Consider the following 18,259-nt stretch of genomic DNA (forward strand, 5'->3'; position numbering starts at 1 on the left):
TATGCATCATAAGTATCGATGTGCAACGTATAGCGCCACGTTTTACAGTACTGAGCTATTTGACCTCCGGTAGGAAACTGAATAAATCCAAGAAAACATAACATTTAATGCTACACTCTCCATGAACTATATTAAAAACAAAAATTGGTCATGCTTCACACACAGATGACCTCTTACATTCGTGTGTGAAAATTAAGGTGACGTCTACAGCACAAATGTGCTGCCGCTGTAAATTGAAGTTTGTTGTATTTTTTCCATTGGGAAGTGAAATAGTCCTTCAACCAAGCGTCCTTTTAAAGAGTTCAATATTTATGTTCCCTGTAACAGGGAACATAAATGCAACACACAGTACACATTTTTTAAAGTATACATACAGGTATAAAAGAAAAAAAAACATGCAATATTATCCTCACTTAAGCCTGGTTCACATGCACGGCAGGATAATCGGCCCGATTTTAGCTCCGAATCTCCCCTCTCGACAATCGTAGGTCGAGCCGACTCTTGTAATGGCTCCAAATATAATCTTATCAGATAATCCTTCCGTGTGTGGTGTGCTCTGCCTGATCTCGGCCGCTCGGAAGGATGTCCGACCTCAAATCGGGGATATTCAACATGTTATATTTTTTGGCCCGACTTCGCACCGTGTGTGCTGTTCCCCGAGGGCAAACGCAGCCGGTTGACAATCATTAAGCGGGGGGACGGGGCGGCGAAGAAGCGCGGTGGGAATCCAAAATAAAAACAGTCATGGCACAACAAAGCCCAACGGTTTTTTTTTGGTCACTTTTTCCCCACCTAAAATACTTCGCAAACTTGTGCCACCGTCAAGACACGATCTGGGACGCCTTCTGCCTTTTCATCCGCCATGTTTGGTCACTTTGAAGTCTCGTTAAATCTCGAGGGGCTTTGCGAAATTTTCCGTCTGACGCGAGAATATCTGTGACTGAATGTGGTTCGTGTGTGATATGTTGATTTTGCCGTGTGGCTGCACACCACACACGGGACGTTCAAAACTGTAACACGCGTGATTTTTTTTCTAGTCACATGTGGGGTCTCTCAGATATTGAAAGTCAGCCGACAATTTTAAAATCCTGCCAGTGTGGTTTTTTTGTTTTTTTTTGCTGTGGATGGACGTCTCAAATGGTCTTGAGTATTTCAGGTTGCTGACCTGTGTATGTAATTTGAACAAACAGCACCTGACAGTGAAACAGGTTTCATGTAAAATTTTATAAAACAATTATCACAGGTGGATCAGTTCATTCACATTTACAGGAAAAATATTCTCATTGAAAATGGCTACTGGATTGAGCAGTGAACACTCAGGGCTCTATTTTCATAGACGGCATATCTGCGGTGAGGTGCAAATGTCAGCAGATCTTGAGTTTTGTATCAGCGCAAGGCTCTCTGCATGTGTTTGCCAACTAGGCAGACCTGTCTGAGCCAAGCTGTTCTATCCGGCACGGCGAGGGAGTGCCCTTAGAGATGCGTCTGGCAGAGCGACAATTTGGTGGCAGAAATTTGATCAAAAGATCAAATTTCTGCCACCATGATCTTTTGATCAAATTTCTGCCACCATGATTTTTCATGCCTGATCAGACCATGTCCGAATACTGGCGCAAGGTAGACCACTGATCTAATGTGATTTTGGTGAATTTGATCGGGGCGCAGGCAGACAGATACTGAGCTCCGCGGACATATTTAAGTCGTCAGCGGTTCATCATGATCCACTCACGCACGGATAGCTGCAGTTATGCATCGTTTAATTCCGCACAGATAGTGTCCGTTGAGACTGTCAGTTGCCCCACATTTAAAGGGAATGAGAGGATCCACTTTGAATTGGCGATGACTTAAGTCAGCTGCAAACACCCCCACAGCCCCGCAGCCATCCATCTCACAGATCCGCCGGGTTGTGCTCATCTGCATCTAACCCGCATCCACACAGATTTATGCCATTCATGAAAATAGAGGTCTCAGGCTCTCATCTAACAATTTTCTTGTACTTAGTAAGAATGCAACCATTTGATTGCACAACTACACAGAGTATGTATAAGCAATTGGACATTTTTTCAGGGGTTTTTTTCAGTGCAAAGTCAATGTAATCCGTGGTCAAGGAGAAATACACAGTAACACTAATTGTATAATTATTCCTTCAAAAGGTTATGTCAAAATGAATACTGTACACTACCATGTGCAATACCCTGATTCAAAACTTCAAATGTAATCACGAAATCATCAAATGAACACAAATATCAATGACTTTGTCCCACCAAATGCATTTGCTGGTTGACTTTCTAAATCTAAACATCCCAAAAGGAAATAACAGATATAACAATATGTGAAAATTATTTTTCAATTTATTGTCAAGTGTCAAAGTAAGGACCAAGTATTACTGCTTGATTTACTTTTACTATACGTAATGAACTTGAAGCGGGAGTTGGCAATTTGAAGAAGAATGACTTTTTGTCATATTTGTTGAAAGAGTGATAATGACTTGATAGTAGAACATGATCCTGACAGGCACACTCATGGGCAAGGCTGAGCGGCCTTGTACAAAATGAAACTAATTGAAACCAATAGCATTCACATTTTTGTAACACTCCATCACAAATTAGGCGGTGTGCCCACACGTGCGTCACAGATGATTGACAGCTCATAAATCACACCTTTTGTCTCCTATTGGTTGTTTTTCTTCAGGCGTGCTGGTTTATTGCAAATCTAATTAGGCCAGAAAGGGCAGATTTTTTTTTTTTTAACATATTTTCCTCATGAAGAAATCTCAATTCATAATGACTCTTAAATAAATACGAAAAAAAGGTATTGTATTTTTTGTCTTTCAAACCCCACCTTAAATATGTGAATTTTGACAGATAAAATAAATATTTTAACATTACCTGTGCTCTGTTCATCCCTATATAAACTCAACCGTCACTTGAAAGTGCTGCTCATGATAGAGTGACGGTTTGAAAAAAAACCTTTGCAAATAGGCTCAACTATTCTTTACATGGGAACCACTGAAAATAAGGACATTGTGCAATATCCACTGATCATCATCATCATCATCATCATCAGGGAAAATATGATTATGAACCACTTGAGGTGAAGGGAAAGCGCATCTGCCGCAGAGATAACCGCTCAATCCCCAGAGGGGACAAGCCGATCTCCGCCACGCTGATCCGTATTGATTGTGACTCGCAGGGAGACATCAGTAACTGCTGTCACAACATGAGCGCTCAGAAAAAAAAGGATGGCGTCCATAGAAAAGGAGGAAGGAGAGCAGTGAGGATATCAAAAGGAGTCCTCAGCAGGTCGGGATGACACATGAAGCAGACGCCAAGCGGCGCCAACCTGGCGATCGACTGCTTCTCTGACAGTCACAGGGATGAGAACCCTCATTATTGCTGCTTCTTTTGCCTGTTCTCTAATCTAGAGAATGAGACGGTATAATATCCAGCATCCAAATGTGATCCAGTGGCTTGTCCAGCTCAGCTCTGACCACTTCTGAATGGTATGATGGCTTATGTCATCCTGTATGGGTTAGGACATAAAACAGAAAACAGATGAACCAAAAAAAAAAAAAAAAAAAAAGCAACCCGGAGAAAACCCACGCAGGCACGGGGAGAACATGCAAACTCCACACAGGGAGGCCGGAGCCGGGATCGAACCCACGACCTCTGAACTGTGAGGCGGACGTGCTAACCAGTCAACCACCGTGCCACCCATGACGAGCTACAGTAAATGGTAAATGGGCGATCACTTTTAAAGCACTCAAATCGCTTCACACTGTTCCGTATTTATCTACTGATAATGCAGCATCAGGAGCAACTGGGGGTTCAGTACCTTGCGCAAGGATACATCGACACGGTCACAATGCCCGGCGAACAAACCCACAACCTCAGGATTGGGAGACAACCACTCTACCACTGAACCAATCTCACCTCGTCTTCCTCCATGTAGTCCACACTGGAATTGAACACTGAACCCAGGTATGTCAGATGGACTATTGCCAGAACGCTGAATGCTACGTTGATCATGTACACCCAAAGTGCCTGCAGAGGACAAGGCAACACTGTAAGCATCATGCCACAGCATTGTGTGCGCGTGTGTGTTACATTACATATAAGTAATACATACATACATAAGTCCATGCAGGAGGCTTTTTGTTTGCAGGGATCATTCTTCTCCCATCCTGCTGCACAGGATTTGTCTAAGCAATCCTGCATAACAGCTTTTTTTTTTTTTTTTTTTTTTTCTGGGCATCCCGCCAGACACACTAAACTCTAAATTATATCACTTGACAAGGCCCCACAGACTGTTGAGGCTGCTGCATTTTAACTACTGCAGATATAGTTTACTTGAGAATGAATGTACGAAACCTCCTGCGTTAGTTTAGATGGAGCATTCCTTATATCTTTTGAACTTTTGAATGTGTTTGGATCTACAGACCGTCAAGTGATAGACATATTAATCAATCATTAAAATAATCGTTAGTTGTAGCCCTAAAATGTTTGGTGTGTTTTAAAATGTAACCAATAAATACTGTGTACATTATGCATACTTGCACTATGAAAGTATCTATGAATACAAAAACAAATACTTGTAAACATATGTAATTCTTCTCAGGTATCAAGCATTTTTAAATCTAGAAGACAGTGAAATCATATGAGTAAAATTAGGAAAAAGCACCGTGCTAAAGAAAACTAAAATAACAAAATAACACTTATCTTGTTTTTTTTTATATATACATAACTTATTTCTCCAAAACGTTTTGCTTTGCTTCACTAGTATATATCATTTAAAAACGTTAAATTGTGTATAATTTAAAAGCATTTAATTGATCAACAAAATCAAAAGTGAAACAGAAAAAAAGAGAGGAGGATATATTTTTTTAACACTGTAACATTATACTGTTTATTGTAATGAACTGAGTTATGGATGTTTTATCGATATGTGTTGCTGTGGAATGGAGGGTTTGTGAGAAACATGTCATGTTCTGCTAGTACTTCTGTGTATGAGTTCATGAAGGCAACACACTGAGAGAGAGAGAGAGAGAGAGAGAGAGCTGTGTGTTATCGTGTCACTATGCCATACTGTTCTTTGTCATAAATAAACATGAGTTTACTGTTTAAGGTCTCCAGTGAAGCATCAAAGACATTATAATGTATTGTTTTTAAAATATCGTTTGGTATAGCCAGGCACCCTGTAAAACCCACTCATGATGTACAAGAAATTCACTTCCAAAGCAATTGCTCCATTAAAAGAGTCTGCTTTTTGGAGAAGACTGAATTGGATTAATGGCATTATAATTCATTTCAACAAAGGAAGAGAATTTGAGATTAAAGTAAAAATGGGCGTAACTTCATTTTCGTGCCAGAGCAAGTCCAGTCTACTGCATTTGGGGCCATGCTGCGTCTGTCTGGGCGTTCTGGCACACCGAGTTGCCTCGCCCCCGACTCATCCGACAATTTGGTAACAGAAAGTAGTCCGCGCTCAGCGTAAAAACTGGTTTATGTTTATTTTCGTGTCGGAGCAATGGACTAGTTCAGCGTGTTTTTGAATTTATTAGAGGCGATATGCTTCACTGGGCGTTCTTGCCTCGTCCCCCGGCGCATCTGCAAATTTGGTTACATAGAGTAGACTAGATTTTAGACTTGCAAAAACCAGGTCCAACTTGTAGCGCAGCTGGTCTAATGCAATTTTGGTCTACTTGATCAAGGCGCAGACAGACAAATTCGGCGCTCCGCGGATGTGTGTAGTGAACATCATGGTATTTCATTCATAAATATACCACCAGCGTGGGACAATCTCACTGAATCATCGCAGGAATCAACTAATTGAACGAATTCTAATCATTCTCATCTTAAAAATATTTTAATAGCACACCCATCACCATTGCGGGGGGTGTCACACATTTTTAACATATTGTGATAAAAGGTACGGCATAAAAGTTTTCTTTTTTTTCAGATTTCTTATATCTTATCCTCATGTCAGAGCCTGTTAGTGTTGAAAAGTTTTCCCTCAATGCCGGGACTGATGAAAACACAAGTTGTCATCGGTGAGAGACAGTCTGAGACCAGCAGTGTGTACCTGCAAATGGGTCTAAGATTATGGATAAAGGCTAAAAAGAATTGGGGGAAAACAGCGAAAAGTTATGGTCGGAAATATCTAACAGAAGTCCTGTAGAGAGCTCGGGAAGGATGCAAGACTCAGCAAACTGCTCATGCACGGTAAACAAAGAGCCGTGGAGAGAAAAAGAGAAAAAAAAAAGAGACGGGTGCATTACCTTTTTGTTCTGGTGGGTGCAGTTTGGCTGACATTTCTTGGACAGAACACAGGCGTTGAAAATGGCCGCCAGTCTCTTCCGCAGCACTGACAAAAAAAAAAAAACAGAACAGGACCCAGGCATTAACATAAAGAGCTTCCTCCCAGCGATGAGAGATAAATGATTGTACCACATTGCACAGAAATGGAATGTAATGGCAGCTGCAATTAGCCATCACTGCAAAGCTAAGTGTGGAAGAGATGTTAAGGCGTGTCAAGCTCATTTGAGTTCAGGGGCCACATTCAGCTCAATTTGTTCTCCGGTGGGTCACAGCCGTTTATTTATTTGTGGCCTAATAAGATACAAATAAAGACCATCCCCATATGTTCTCATTGTTTTGGTGCTAATAATTCAAAGCACATTTGTCAAATATTCACATTTATTGATTATTGTCTTTTTTGAGCAATGAGCAATCTGAAGTGTCTTAACAAAAATGATTGCAATTTCAACAGTATCAGAAATCAGTTTTTCATTTATGTGCAACTCGCACCTTTTAAATGAGAACGTGATATGAGCTAGAAATCATTTTTAATTTACAAAAATGTCCACATCCATCTGGAAATCTTGACAACCTCAACTGACTCACCACAGCATACAAACTCAAATGGGAATAGAACGATTGAGGAAGAGGCAGCATGCATGCTTGTGGCAGGACATAAGGTTCCACCAAACCAAGCTCTTTGAACTGAAGCACATTCAGCAAAATTCAGTCCCTTAAAATATTTCTACAGGAGGTATCCATTTTCACAGAATTTCAGAATGTCATTTAGTAAGTGGTAAGTCGTCATTTAAGTAGTTGTCAGTGCCCCCTCTAGTGGACAACAGTTACTTTTATTTAAAAACGACAGTTGATGTGTTCTATCCTCACGGGCTGGATTGGACCCCCTGACAAGCCGGTTCAGGCCCGTGGGCCTTACGTTTGACACCTTTGCATTCGACAGACTCTCACCGTGCTCAGTGTAGGTGATGAAGCCAAGAGAAACGAGCACGGCACCCAGATGGAAACTCAAACCCTATCAGACACAACCAAAAGTCAACCTGTTACTCAGATATGAGGGAATGCAGTGCACAGTCTGACTGCTCGGTTGCTCACGTGCAGAAGGGCGCTGGCTGCGTATGTCACCATGACGGCAGAGAAAGTCCCAAATTTGAGCGCGCTCTGAAATACATCTGCAAAAATAAAAAGCTGTTATTTTTTAGCCTTGCTTGCAATACTTATTTCACTTCACTTCAAGCTGTGAATAGCAACATGACCAGAATTGCCAAAAATGACCGTCTGTCAAATTGCAGAGGCCCGTTGGAATGGACACTTCAACCTGAGAAAAACGCACCAACAATATCGAAAGTTAGATAATAGGTTCCAGACATGAGAAATTGATGTTTTTGTGTCGGAAAAATGGTTTTTTTCTTGGGGAATTTTTAACGTCGTAGAATTTTGTAAAAATTATGCGTTGAACTTGAAACACAATAATGTGCATTTGTTAAATTAATAATACGTTTTTATTTTCCCCTTAAAGCTATACTAAAACTTTATTGTTTTCATCAACTAAATCTGGAGTACAACTATCACATATAATATATAATATAAGAATAAATGGCCAATTCGGATTTTTTTGTTAAATCCTATCATTTTATGTACTCGTTTAAATGCTGGGTATTTATTTGCCTATGTGACCGACCAGTCCTCCTATGACGGACGCCCATTTTGTAGGCGATAAACGATAGATGGGAAACTTACTACTTAAACTACTGAAGTACAGTACCGAAATATTTGTACTTTGTAACTTCCCTTCTCTGCTTGCAGCATTTCTCTGTTTGCAGCTTTTGGCTGTTTGCAGCGCATTTGGCCCCGTTGGCCACCGTATATATCTCAAGGCGTGAGCGTATAAACATTCCAACTCACAGGTGTGCAGAAAGCGTGACATGGGCAGATTCCACGATGTGACCACCTCCACCATCGAGCGGGGAAACTCGATGTTCAGCGGCTTTGACACCGTCAGATCCCTACGAAGCAAAATCATCTATTAATGTGCGGAATATAGGAGCCATGCTGCCCATAGCAACGCTTTCATTTCCAGACCATTTGATGTTTTCTTTCTCCTCTGTGAAGCCGGCCCCGGCCAAGACGGTTGTGGTCTCGCTCAAATAAGCAACAAAATAGTTGCTAAAGTGGAAAGACAGTGTGTTCTCGTAAGCCAACAACCACCTAGGGGCAAAAAAACAAAATGGACATTTTATGTTTTCGGCTCACTTAAAATTTATTACGTGTCATCCCGATCAATTGAGACAACTTCATTGGATTCAAACATCACCAAAGAGATCGTGCACAAAATACAATACAACCAAAAGTGCAAATGTGTCAAAGTATAAAGGTAAGGGGTTTATGTATATATGGCAAAAAGGGTAAAGTGCCCATCTCTGGGTACTGATTCATATGATGGGCTACCAGCTTGATTTACACTTCAGAAATGTGCTCAAATTACCTTTAATAATGTTGTTGTTATTATTATATGTTATTACTGACAATTAATGATACTTATTCACACCGACTGTGTCATTTCTCACAACAAACAAATACTGTATGCAAATCTGTATTTCTATAAAACTCTTCCAGTGTTTATGTTCCCAAAGTGTGGTAAAAGTACCACTAGTGGTAATCTTGCTCTCTCTAGTGATCTACAAAAATAATAATTGAATTAAATACTGTGGTCTAAACTGTTTTTATCCATCACAGTACATGTGTTAAATACAGTTCGGTTGTGTTTAACTTTAAGAACTTGTCATTTTCAAACATTTGGGTGCATTTTTTTTACTACTTTTTTCTAATATTGTATAAGTATTTTTGGGGGAGTTGTTTTCCTATATTTACATGCAATGTTCAAACTGTACATATTGTTACAGTGGCTTACAAATATATCAAGATTACCTTTGATGACTACACAGTACTGTATTTTAATGTTGATCGTTCTAAATCAGATAAATGTAATGTAACAAGTACAGTAGTTGTCATAGGTAAGGCAATGTTTAAGGCAATGTATAAATGCCCAATCCAACAACATACTTACTTTGCCAGTGAACCTCTGAGCAGAAATAGAACAAAAGAGAAGTTTTTCCGTTTTAGTAAACAGTAAAGCAAAAACTAATTTTGCAGTGCTGTCAATGTTCATATTAATCGATGACTCATTACCTGATTTTCCTTCTCTTTTTGCTGTGAAAAGAAAAAAGATAAACAGATGCATGATGATATAAAACAAAAAAAACAAAGTACAAAACCGCATGTAGCCTCCGTATTCCACTCACCTCCTTAGCAGCTTGTCTCCGTAGACAGGAATGAAATAGGGGAAGAGGTAAGGTGCCACACAGTTGGAGAGAACCAGGCAGATCTGACTTTTAACCCAGCTTAAAGACACTTTGAACGACCAAGACAGACTCTGAGGACAAAAAGAAAAAAATACTGAATGTAACTTTTCAATTCCTACTCAGTGGCTATTGTATCACACGTACGTACCATCTTCCGACCTTCTAAAGCCTCTTTGTAACTACTGAAGCTGATCCACGGCCCGAAGATGACTGTTCCCACATAGTAAATGTAGCCCATGAATTCGATGGGAGAGGGTACGCCTGTCACGACGCCTCTGTCCAGATCGAAGGCCAGAGAGATGGCTTTCATGGCCACCACCATCTGTGAACCTGGGCAAGTGCAGCAACACTTGGAACGGACCTTGAATAATCAACGCATAAAAGGATGGACGTCTGCTCGGCTTACCTCTCATCTTGTGCCAGTTGGTGGTGTCCATCATGTGCAGTTCTCTGCTCAAATCAAGCAGAACACAGCTTGGTTTGAACAAGGGTGATTTGCTGAAACTGCTTTTTTTCCAAATTACAGCCATTACTATTTGAAAATTGTATTCTACCACAATGCGATGTCGATTTGATTTTGATTCAATGTTCAGGCCTACTGTCAAATATGTCAAAAGCTGATGATGTTCTTACCCCAGCATCAGATAGATGAGCACAGTTATAGAGAGAAAGGTGCCTCGCATGGTCGAGTGGCGACACAGGAAAAGGAAGAGGTAGCAGAGGAGGCTCAGGAGGACCACCCAGATCATGTGCAGTTCAAAGAATAGGTACAGAACGTAGAATCCTCCCACCACTGTGGCCAGATGCTTAAAAATGGAGGGGAAGCCTGCCACAGAAAAGGAGACCGAGATGACCGTGACCACCCGGGGATATGCTGACGGGACCCAAAAAATACTCACTCAACATCCAGAGAAGGCGACACAGCAGGCAGATCATCAACAGCTGCCACACCTGCTCTAGGCCCTGTTGGGCTGTCGGCAGCAAACAGCCGTGACTGAGCTCCTGGAAAAACTTCTGGCGGCTGAACGCGCCCATCGCTGCCAGTCTGAAATGACAGAGGGTTGTTCAAATATCATACAAACAACCCCTGCATATTCACAGTTCACCAATTCCACATATGAGCAGGGCTGCCGCTATCCAATCAAGTATCCCATTGAAAATGTTATCAAATAGCGTGAGAGCTTGACCAATAAACAGTTCTAAGAGCATAAAATCGATTTAAGAAGTTCAAATAAACATCAGATTTTTCGGGGAGGGGATGAAATTGGTTAATCTCAAACGCACCTTATGGTAATATCAACTTAATTAAAATGACAACTTTGTAATTTGATTTTAATGGTAAAATCAAATTACAAAGTTTGTTGTTATCTGTGAACATTTTGTCCAACTTGTGCAAGTGGACCACAACAGTTAGTTTACAGATACATTCACAGTTAATAAAATCTCATCAAATTGTGCAGTCATGAAGTCTGTATTCTGAGCACAACTGTGGCGTGATCTATCAAATATTACAAAGGCTAAAGTCGTGAAAGAAAAATGTTAGTCCTTACGGTACGATAACAGACATGCCCAAGTGGGTTACTTGAACGCATCAGTGTGCAGCGAGTGCAGGGCACGCTATGGCTCCGCAATGCAGTGGATCGGGGGGGCCAGTTGACTCACAGCTGCCCCGCGTGCGACCTCCACGAACGCAACACAGGCAAGAGGACATCGAATAAATGCTGCCAGTCGCCCAAAGCGTGCGGTGACAATTATTGTCGGATGCTGGTGAAGACCTAGCTAACCTTCCTTCGACCACTCGGTTGGATTTACACTTGAGTGCCCCCCCCCCCACACACACACACACCAATAGCGGCTAATGTTTTGCTCCGGGTTCTTCCGTTTGTCTAACGGAAAGAAGCTTACCCTTCGTCGAGCAGCAGCTGCGGGCTCCTTCCTGCTTTCCCGCCCGTTTACAGACACTTTGCCGCGCGTGTTTTGCTATTCACTCGGTCCAGATGATGCTTAGCACTCGATGACGCGCAGCATCAGCACCAAAAGCCGACCAAATGCAGCCGAAGACGCGTCCGCCAATCAGTGACCTCGACTGCGAGTTATGGCCAATCAAGACAGCGAGTTGTAGCGATCTTAAGCAATCACAACTCGCGGGCAGGCATTCTCCTTTCGACCAATAGAATACGGACAGCGTGCGGGGGATCAGGAAACTCTCATCTGATTGTTGCAGCTGTGGGAAAACTCACCATTAAATTAGCCTTACAAGAGTGGTGTTGTGTGAAGCACATTGAGTTGCCTTGAGTATGAAATGTGCTATATAAATAAAACTGCCTTGCCTTATACACATGACATAACCATACATTATTTTTCTTAATGACTGGGTAACTATTAGAATGTATAATGCAGTGTAGTTCCAGCTGGATATTACAGCTACGATTCAATGATACATGAGCCGCTAATCCTCACAAGGAACATGGGCGATCCTGACAATGCTTACACAATGTGTCATTTCTGCAAAGGTTTTCAAACCTCCACCACTAGACGACGGCAGCAAACCGCAACCCAAGAGGCCACTGTCAAGAGGGAAAGACAAATATCGGCTGGTGGAGCTACATTGGCAGAGCTGTGCATCGCCTATTTCCCGTCTGCATATTTAATCGACCCACGTGGTCCCAGTCGGTCCAAGTCAGCCAAACTTAATCTGTACGACGTCACATGCAGGTGTCGCACTCCTGACACGCGGCCGAGTAGGAAAAAAAATAAAATAAAACAGTGTTGTGTACCTTGGGGTCCCACAGTCACTCTGACATGTGTCCCATATTTTTATTTCACCGATCACCACGATGTGCATGTGTCTGTTTGATATATTTTCTTTGTTTGGCGGCTTGTTTTTTTATTTTATTTTTTGGATACTTTCAAACATTTACAAATATAATTGCTGTATAACAAAATGAAAATGTCAATGTAATGCAACATAACCGCATAAAAAAATTATATATACAGAACAATAAACAGTCGTTCGAGATCAGAGATGATTCACGAAAGAACTGTAATGTACACTTTTATTTTATTGTTTGGCGGCTCGTCTGGTCGTGCGGCGCCTGCTTGTGACGTCATGAAGACGCTCTCGGCGCCGATTGGCTGTCACCGAAGAGGGATGGACTGTGTACACGTGGTCTATTAAATATGCAGGACGGAACGTGGTGGCAGTGAGGCGATGCCCGGCTCTGCATGTATCTCAAGTCAGCAGTGTACCCGTGACTCCTGAATGTCGTTTAAAATGACTGATGTTCATTTTAAACGTCCCCAAGAATGTATTTTTTTTTCACCCATGTTAGATTAGTCAAGAAGCCAATTTACAATGACATTGCAACTGACAGAATTCACCAAAGATTATTCAAAAACAACCTGGGAAAAATTTGTTTGGAAAGAGTTGTAAAAATGTCTCAAATTGCAACAATTAATCGACAACTAATTGATTATCAAATTGAAAGCTATTCTGATACAATCATCAAACTGACATTCTCATGCTGTAGGAATGAAACCTAAGTGCAGAAACTACATATTTGGAGTGCATTGAAGTGAACAAAACTAGCCATTTTGTGCCAATACATTTTATATATCTAAGGAAGATGTCATTTTATTTCCAATTATTTAGTAAAAGGCAGAATCATTTTCCAAGGAACCGTTTGCAAACACATTTCCACTACGATTAAGATTCAGTTTGATTCAGTGGCAGATGACAAACAAGACAGAATTATTAGCAGTTAGTCACATCAATTTGAACAAGTAGCAGCATTAAAATATACTAGTAGTGTATTGTGTGTGTATTTGTCCAGCACAGTCCAGTAATTTGAGTTCAGTTTGGAAATGTTTTGGTCAGAGAACAATCTGCAGGTCATAAGCAGTTGGTTCCTTTACTTCCATCTCCTCGTTTGCCTCCTCATTTGGCACATTAGGATGGAGATCCGGCAAGGTCTCCGGTGGCTCCTTTTTGACATCAATCTCAGTCGGGACATTGGTTCCCTGGCTCAAAATATACTCGTAGTTTCTTTGTACCTCGAAAAATGCTGAGGTGAGGAAATGTGGAGAAAACATCCGAAGTGCCGGTGGCAGCTTTGGAGGCATATATAGGGGAGCTGGCTCGAAGGCTTCAGAATTCTCAATTTGTGGTTTGGGAGCTGTGATGCCAGAGGGCTTGGCTTCCACATGAATAGGAACGTCAGGAGAGGGGGGCGGAGGTGGCATTTCGAGTAAACGTTGGGGTTCCGTGTCTGAGGCCGACGCTCGGGGTTCCTGATTTTGATAAGCAGCGTTTCTTAGCAAGGGGATGAAAGCCCAGGAAGTGTGGAAATCTTCAAACTGCTCCACAACCTCACCCGGTTCAAGTACGTATCCCGACTCGGTGAAGGGAACGTCATCGCACTCGCTCGTGACGACCGGCTGTGCCACCAACAGCGCACGTCTGTGAAGCTGACAGAACAGCACGCCGCACGTCTGGCACTTCCTGACGTCTCTCATGTGGAGCAGTTTGTGGCGCTTTAAGCGATGGCGGTCGCCGAATTTTCGATCGCAAATGTTGCACGGAAAGGCGGGCTCGTCCGGCTCTGCCAAAACTGCGTCTGGGATCTTCGCCTGAACGTCGCCGCCGGGAGGAGACCTTTGTCCTTCGTGCTCAAGTTTATGTTTGACCAGCTGTGTGACCGTGGAGAAGTTTTCATTGCACAGCTCACACAGATAAGCGCCCGATGGAGCGACGATGTGCTTGAGGAGCACCACAGGGCTGGTTATTTTGGGTTTCAATATGGGTGGCAGAGTTTTTTTAAAAGAGGCGGAGGGGAGGTCTTTAATTTCGATTTTGGTATCACTCTTGGTCTCCTCGGTCGATGCTTCTTCTGTCTGCAAAACACAAAGAAATCATTGATGACAAAAAGATGGGGCTTTTTAATCAAGTCATTTCAGACCTCTGTTGAAGAGGCTGTAATAACGTACTTGAGATAGGAGTTTAATTGGTTCCACGATCACGCTCGCAACTCAACACGCTCATATCTAGGGCTGTGCAATTAATCGGAATTCAATTACAATTACGATTATTACACTCCACAATTACGAAAGTGGCATAATCGTAAAAAAACATTATTAATATGCATTTATATCCAACGCAATGCACTATGTTTGTTTGTTTACACAAGAAAATCATACTTGAATGTATACATTTGCACATTTTTTTTAGTTTATAAATAATTGTATAAATTTTGTTTGGTCCCAAAGGAACTTACTTAGCGGTACCATTTATTTGTCTTTATATTTTTTACGTTTAAACATTTTTCTTGTTTTGTACCCAAAAATAAATCGTACATAAATCGATTATTCGTTTGAATAATCATGATTTCAATTATTACCTAAATAATCGTGATTAATATTTTTTTCATAACCGACCAGCCCTACTCATATCTCCAAACGTCTTTCCCTATTAAAATGAATGGAAATTATTATTAATTCGTTCCAGACTTCCCCTTAGCCAATCACATGAAAGATCCCAATCATAGGCATGGGGAAAAGCAGACTTTTTGACCTGGACTTAAAAGTATTCACACTTTAATATTATGTTATTATTTCATTTATAAGTCATTGAGTAAGTTTTTCCTTCAACCAATTTAGTCACATATGCACCTAAATGTAATCTCTGTGACTAGAAAAGTATTTGGGAGCAAACAGTCAGGCTACAGTCACTGCAGGCCGTAATACTCGATTCAGATGTTTTGCTAAATCCGATCATTTTATGTACAATGCAGTCGTTCAAATTACAAAAACATATTTGATTACACCAGTGTTTTTCAAACTGTGTGCGAGTACAAATGATCTTATTTGTGTGCCTGTGCGGTCTAGCGCCTGGCAGCGTAATCATGTCTTTACTACATTGCAGTACTCTTTCATACCAGCAGGTAGCAGCAGCAGGTAGCTAATTGTCTTTGTTTAGCGACAAGCGAATTAGTGACGCATGTTTATCCAAACAGGCTCATGTTTCAGACTGAGTAAGTATCAATATGAAACATTACAAAATACTTTTTTCTTTGTTTTTACTTAATTCCTATTCAAGACATTATAATATAACAACATTCTTCATTCTGTTAAAAAATGCTTATATAAACAATATAACATTTATATTGTTAAAATAAGATTTTTTTTTTTACAATTTCAGCTGGTGATGTACCGCGGCATTTTTTCAATGAAACAAATGTGCCTTGACTCAAAAAAGCAGGAAAAACACTGGATTACACTGCTGCTTATTGTACAGTTCAGTTAAGATGACTGTCACCATACAGCGCTCATATCTCAAATTTGCGCTCCCAAGTCAAAGCAATAAAAAATAGGGATGTTCCGATCAGGTTTTATGACACCGATACCGATCATGCATGAGTGAGATCGGCCGATTCCGGTATTTTTCCATTTATTTATGGTGACTGCTATTATGCAATATTATCTGGAAAAAAAACAGCCATATTATTGCCGTAATTTTGCCTTTTGCCTGTCGCGCTGATATGGGTTTGAGTTGATCAGCATGGTCTGCGTTAGCTGCCGTTTCATTGTTGCTGCTGCTTCAATGCGGTGAGCCTCGTAAACTCACCATAGTCTTCCAATTGCTTGTTCTTCAAATGTCGGATTAAGTTGGTTGTGTTGAAACTTTTGGCCAAGAGGTATCTTTTCATGGCATATATTACAAGACGCAAACTACACACAGAACACCGCATGAGCTGCGGGTGATCGGATTCTTTGGCCGGCAATAAAAGGCTTTGATCGAATATGCCGATGACGTCGTTTTTCACAAAAATCGGCCGATCATTATCGGTGCCCGATCGATCAGAGCATCCCTAATGAAAAACAAAACAAAACTAAACAAAACAAAACAAAAAAAAATGGCCAAATGACAGCTCGTATCATAAGTCGGGTCACTCGTATCTCAAGGCCGCACTATAATTTGGGCATTGTACCATTGCACATGCTGTAGTCTGGTCATCTTGTGAAGGTTGGCTTCCAGTAATTTCCACGGAGGGCTGCTGAACCGCAGGCTCCTCATCTATGGTCAGTGCTTCCTTGGACTCCTCTTCGGCATCTTCGTTTTTTCTGTGACGCCAGTGGTATTTTCTACGTGCCGTGACAATCCTTTGAAAATATTGCAAAGAATTTTGGTTTGGGTTATTCAGCACGTTTGCAATTGATGGAAGGTAGCAGTGGTAAATTGCGTAATGCTTAAACATAAAGACAGAAATTGAATTTGCGATATAAAGTGAGTTTAATTACGCAATAAAATGTTGGTTAACCTGTACAATTCAAATGATTTTCTTTTCATCTTTTATAGAGGGGAAGGTAACCTAAACAATTGAGCTGAAGTGATGAACAAGTGTGCACACTGGCTTTAAAGTGGTGATGGAGTTGTGTTCAGAATTAACCAGTCACATTTATACTCTTGCTAAATGAGAGTCCACACCCAACCTTTACAGTGACTTCAATTAATACCAAATTAGAGTTCACATGTTCTAGTAGGCTTTCCCTGACATTTTTCTGGTCACAGTCAGAGGGAACTTTAACAGCATCAGAGGGATCTCATTGTTGAAAGGTAACAGTCAGAAGAATGGTAAAAAAAAAAAGAATTTCCCGGGAAATAAATATACAATGGAACAGTCAAGTAGGAAAATATGGTACAAGAGATATTAGTTATTATAATTGAGAATTACCAAGAACTGGAAATCCCTTCAAAATTGATGAAAAGACCAAAAGGAAAGAAAACTGGAAAGGGAGGGAGTATCACTGACGTGAATACAAATACTATTTACAACACTAACAAACATATTTTGAATGAAGTTTTTAAGCCTGTTATTTTATATCCAGTACAGTACTTGTTGTTTTACTTTTCATGTACAGTACATTTTTTAAGTGGAATTCAGTTATAAATAAAGATGGATTGTATCGTATTGTATTTTTACTAAGGGTGTAACGGTATGCGTGGGTGTATTAATACATTTTGGTACGGCATGTTCGGTTCGGTCCACTTGCGTACCGTTTCGGATCAGTTTTTATTATTAGTGCGGGCTTATTGCCGAATTGCCCACCCCTGGCCTAGATAGACCAATCCGACGTTGGCCAACTGTGACCGACGCTTAACCTCTGTTAGGGCTGTTCGATTTTGCCTAATAAGAAAATCCCGATTATTTTCTCTCAAACACGATTTTACGATCTTTGTGAAATAAAAAAAATTAATTAAAAATGAAGTATTTTGAATGTCTTTTATTTAAACTTAATTTTTCTTTCTTTGAACTCAAAATGCCAGTCAATTTAACTTAATACACACAGAACAATCCATTGGGATTAACAGTATTTTACTTACACAGTTGATTTCAGATCTGTTCTTAATTAAACCAATAATGAAAGAAGAAAGTGCTTGTCTTTAACTGAGTATACTTAGATGAATACTTAGATGTGTCATAGGCTGTTGATGCTGAGTGTCTAAAGATTTCAGTGTCTTAATTTATAAAATTAAGAGATCTTTATTGTTAGTGTATTTTTTATTCTGGTGTAATTTCTTAGAAT

General features: G+C 40.6%; 2 protein-coding genes across 7 annotated transcripts in view; both read right to left on the reverse strand.

Moving 5' to 3' along the window:
• Nucleotides 1-1,234: 1,234 nt before the first annotated feature.
• On the reverse strand, nt 1,235-12,226 carry LOC147153531 (protein-serine O-palmitoleoyltransferase porcupine-like). Its single transcript, XM_086031572.1, has 16 exons — nt 12,168-12,226; nt 11,582-11,900; nt 10,576-10,721; nt 10,310-10,502; nt 10,083-10,126; nt 9,825-10,006; nt 9,617-9,747; nt 9,504-9,524; nt 9,382-9,396; nt 8,397-8,522; nt 8,220-8,320; nt 7,410-7,486; nt 7,266-7,329; nt 6,278-6,363; nt 3,933-4,043; nt 1,235-3,522 (listed from the first exon to the last, which is right to left on the reverse strand). Exons 3-16 carry the CDS (start codon nt 10,709-10,711, stop codon nt 3,421-3,423), a joined length of 1,389 nt encoding a protein of 462 aa, XP_085887698.1. The 5' UTR covers nt 10,712-10,721; nt 11,582-11,900; nt 12,168-12,226; the 3' UTR covers nt 1,235-3,420.
• A 492-nt stretch (nt 12,227-12,718) lies between these two features.
• LOC147153532 (uncharacterized) overlaps nt 12,719-18,259 on the reverse strand; it is a 31,409-nt gene continuing 25,868 nt past the window's right edge. For all 6 annotated transcript variants that reach the window (XM_086031651.1, XM_086031659.1, XM_086031676.1 and 3 more), the window contains 2 exons: nt 16,663-16,834; nt 12,719-14,569 (listed from right to left, as the gene is read on the reverse strand). In XM_086031651.1, the coding sequence (XP_085887777.1) occupies nt 13,550-14,569; nt 16,663-16,834 (1,192 nt within the window). In that variant the 3' untranslated portion in view covers nt 12,719-13,549. The remainder of the gene's footprint in view (nt 14,570-16,662; nt 16,835-18,259) is intronic.

Source organism: Filicampus tigris, chromosome 1 (assembly GCF_054856515.1).
Source record: "Filicampus tigris isolate MCC_2025a chromosome 1, RoL_Ftig_1.0, whole genome shotgun sequence".
Lineage (NCBI taxonomy): Eukaryota > Metazoa > Chordata > Actinopteri > Syngnathiformes > Syngnathidae > Filicampus > Filicampus tigris.

Excerpts from the sequence above, each read along its gene's own strand:
- LOC147153531 (XM_086031572.1), bottom strand. The coding sequence starts at position 10,711 with ATGGGCGCGTTCAGCCGCCAGAAGTTTTTCCAGGAGCTCAGTCACGGC. Across the intron at positions 9,748-9,824 it reads CTTTAGAAGGTCGGAAGATG|AGTCTGTCTTGGTCGTTCAA; the intron begins GTACGTACGTGT and ends TTTTGTCCTCAG. Across the intron at positions 6,364-7,265 it reads CATCACCTACACTGAGCACG|TGCTGCGGAAGAGACTGGCG; the intron begins GTGAGAGTCTGT and ends TTTTTTTGTCAG.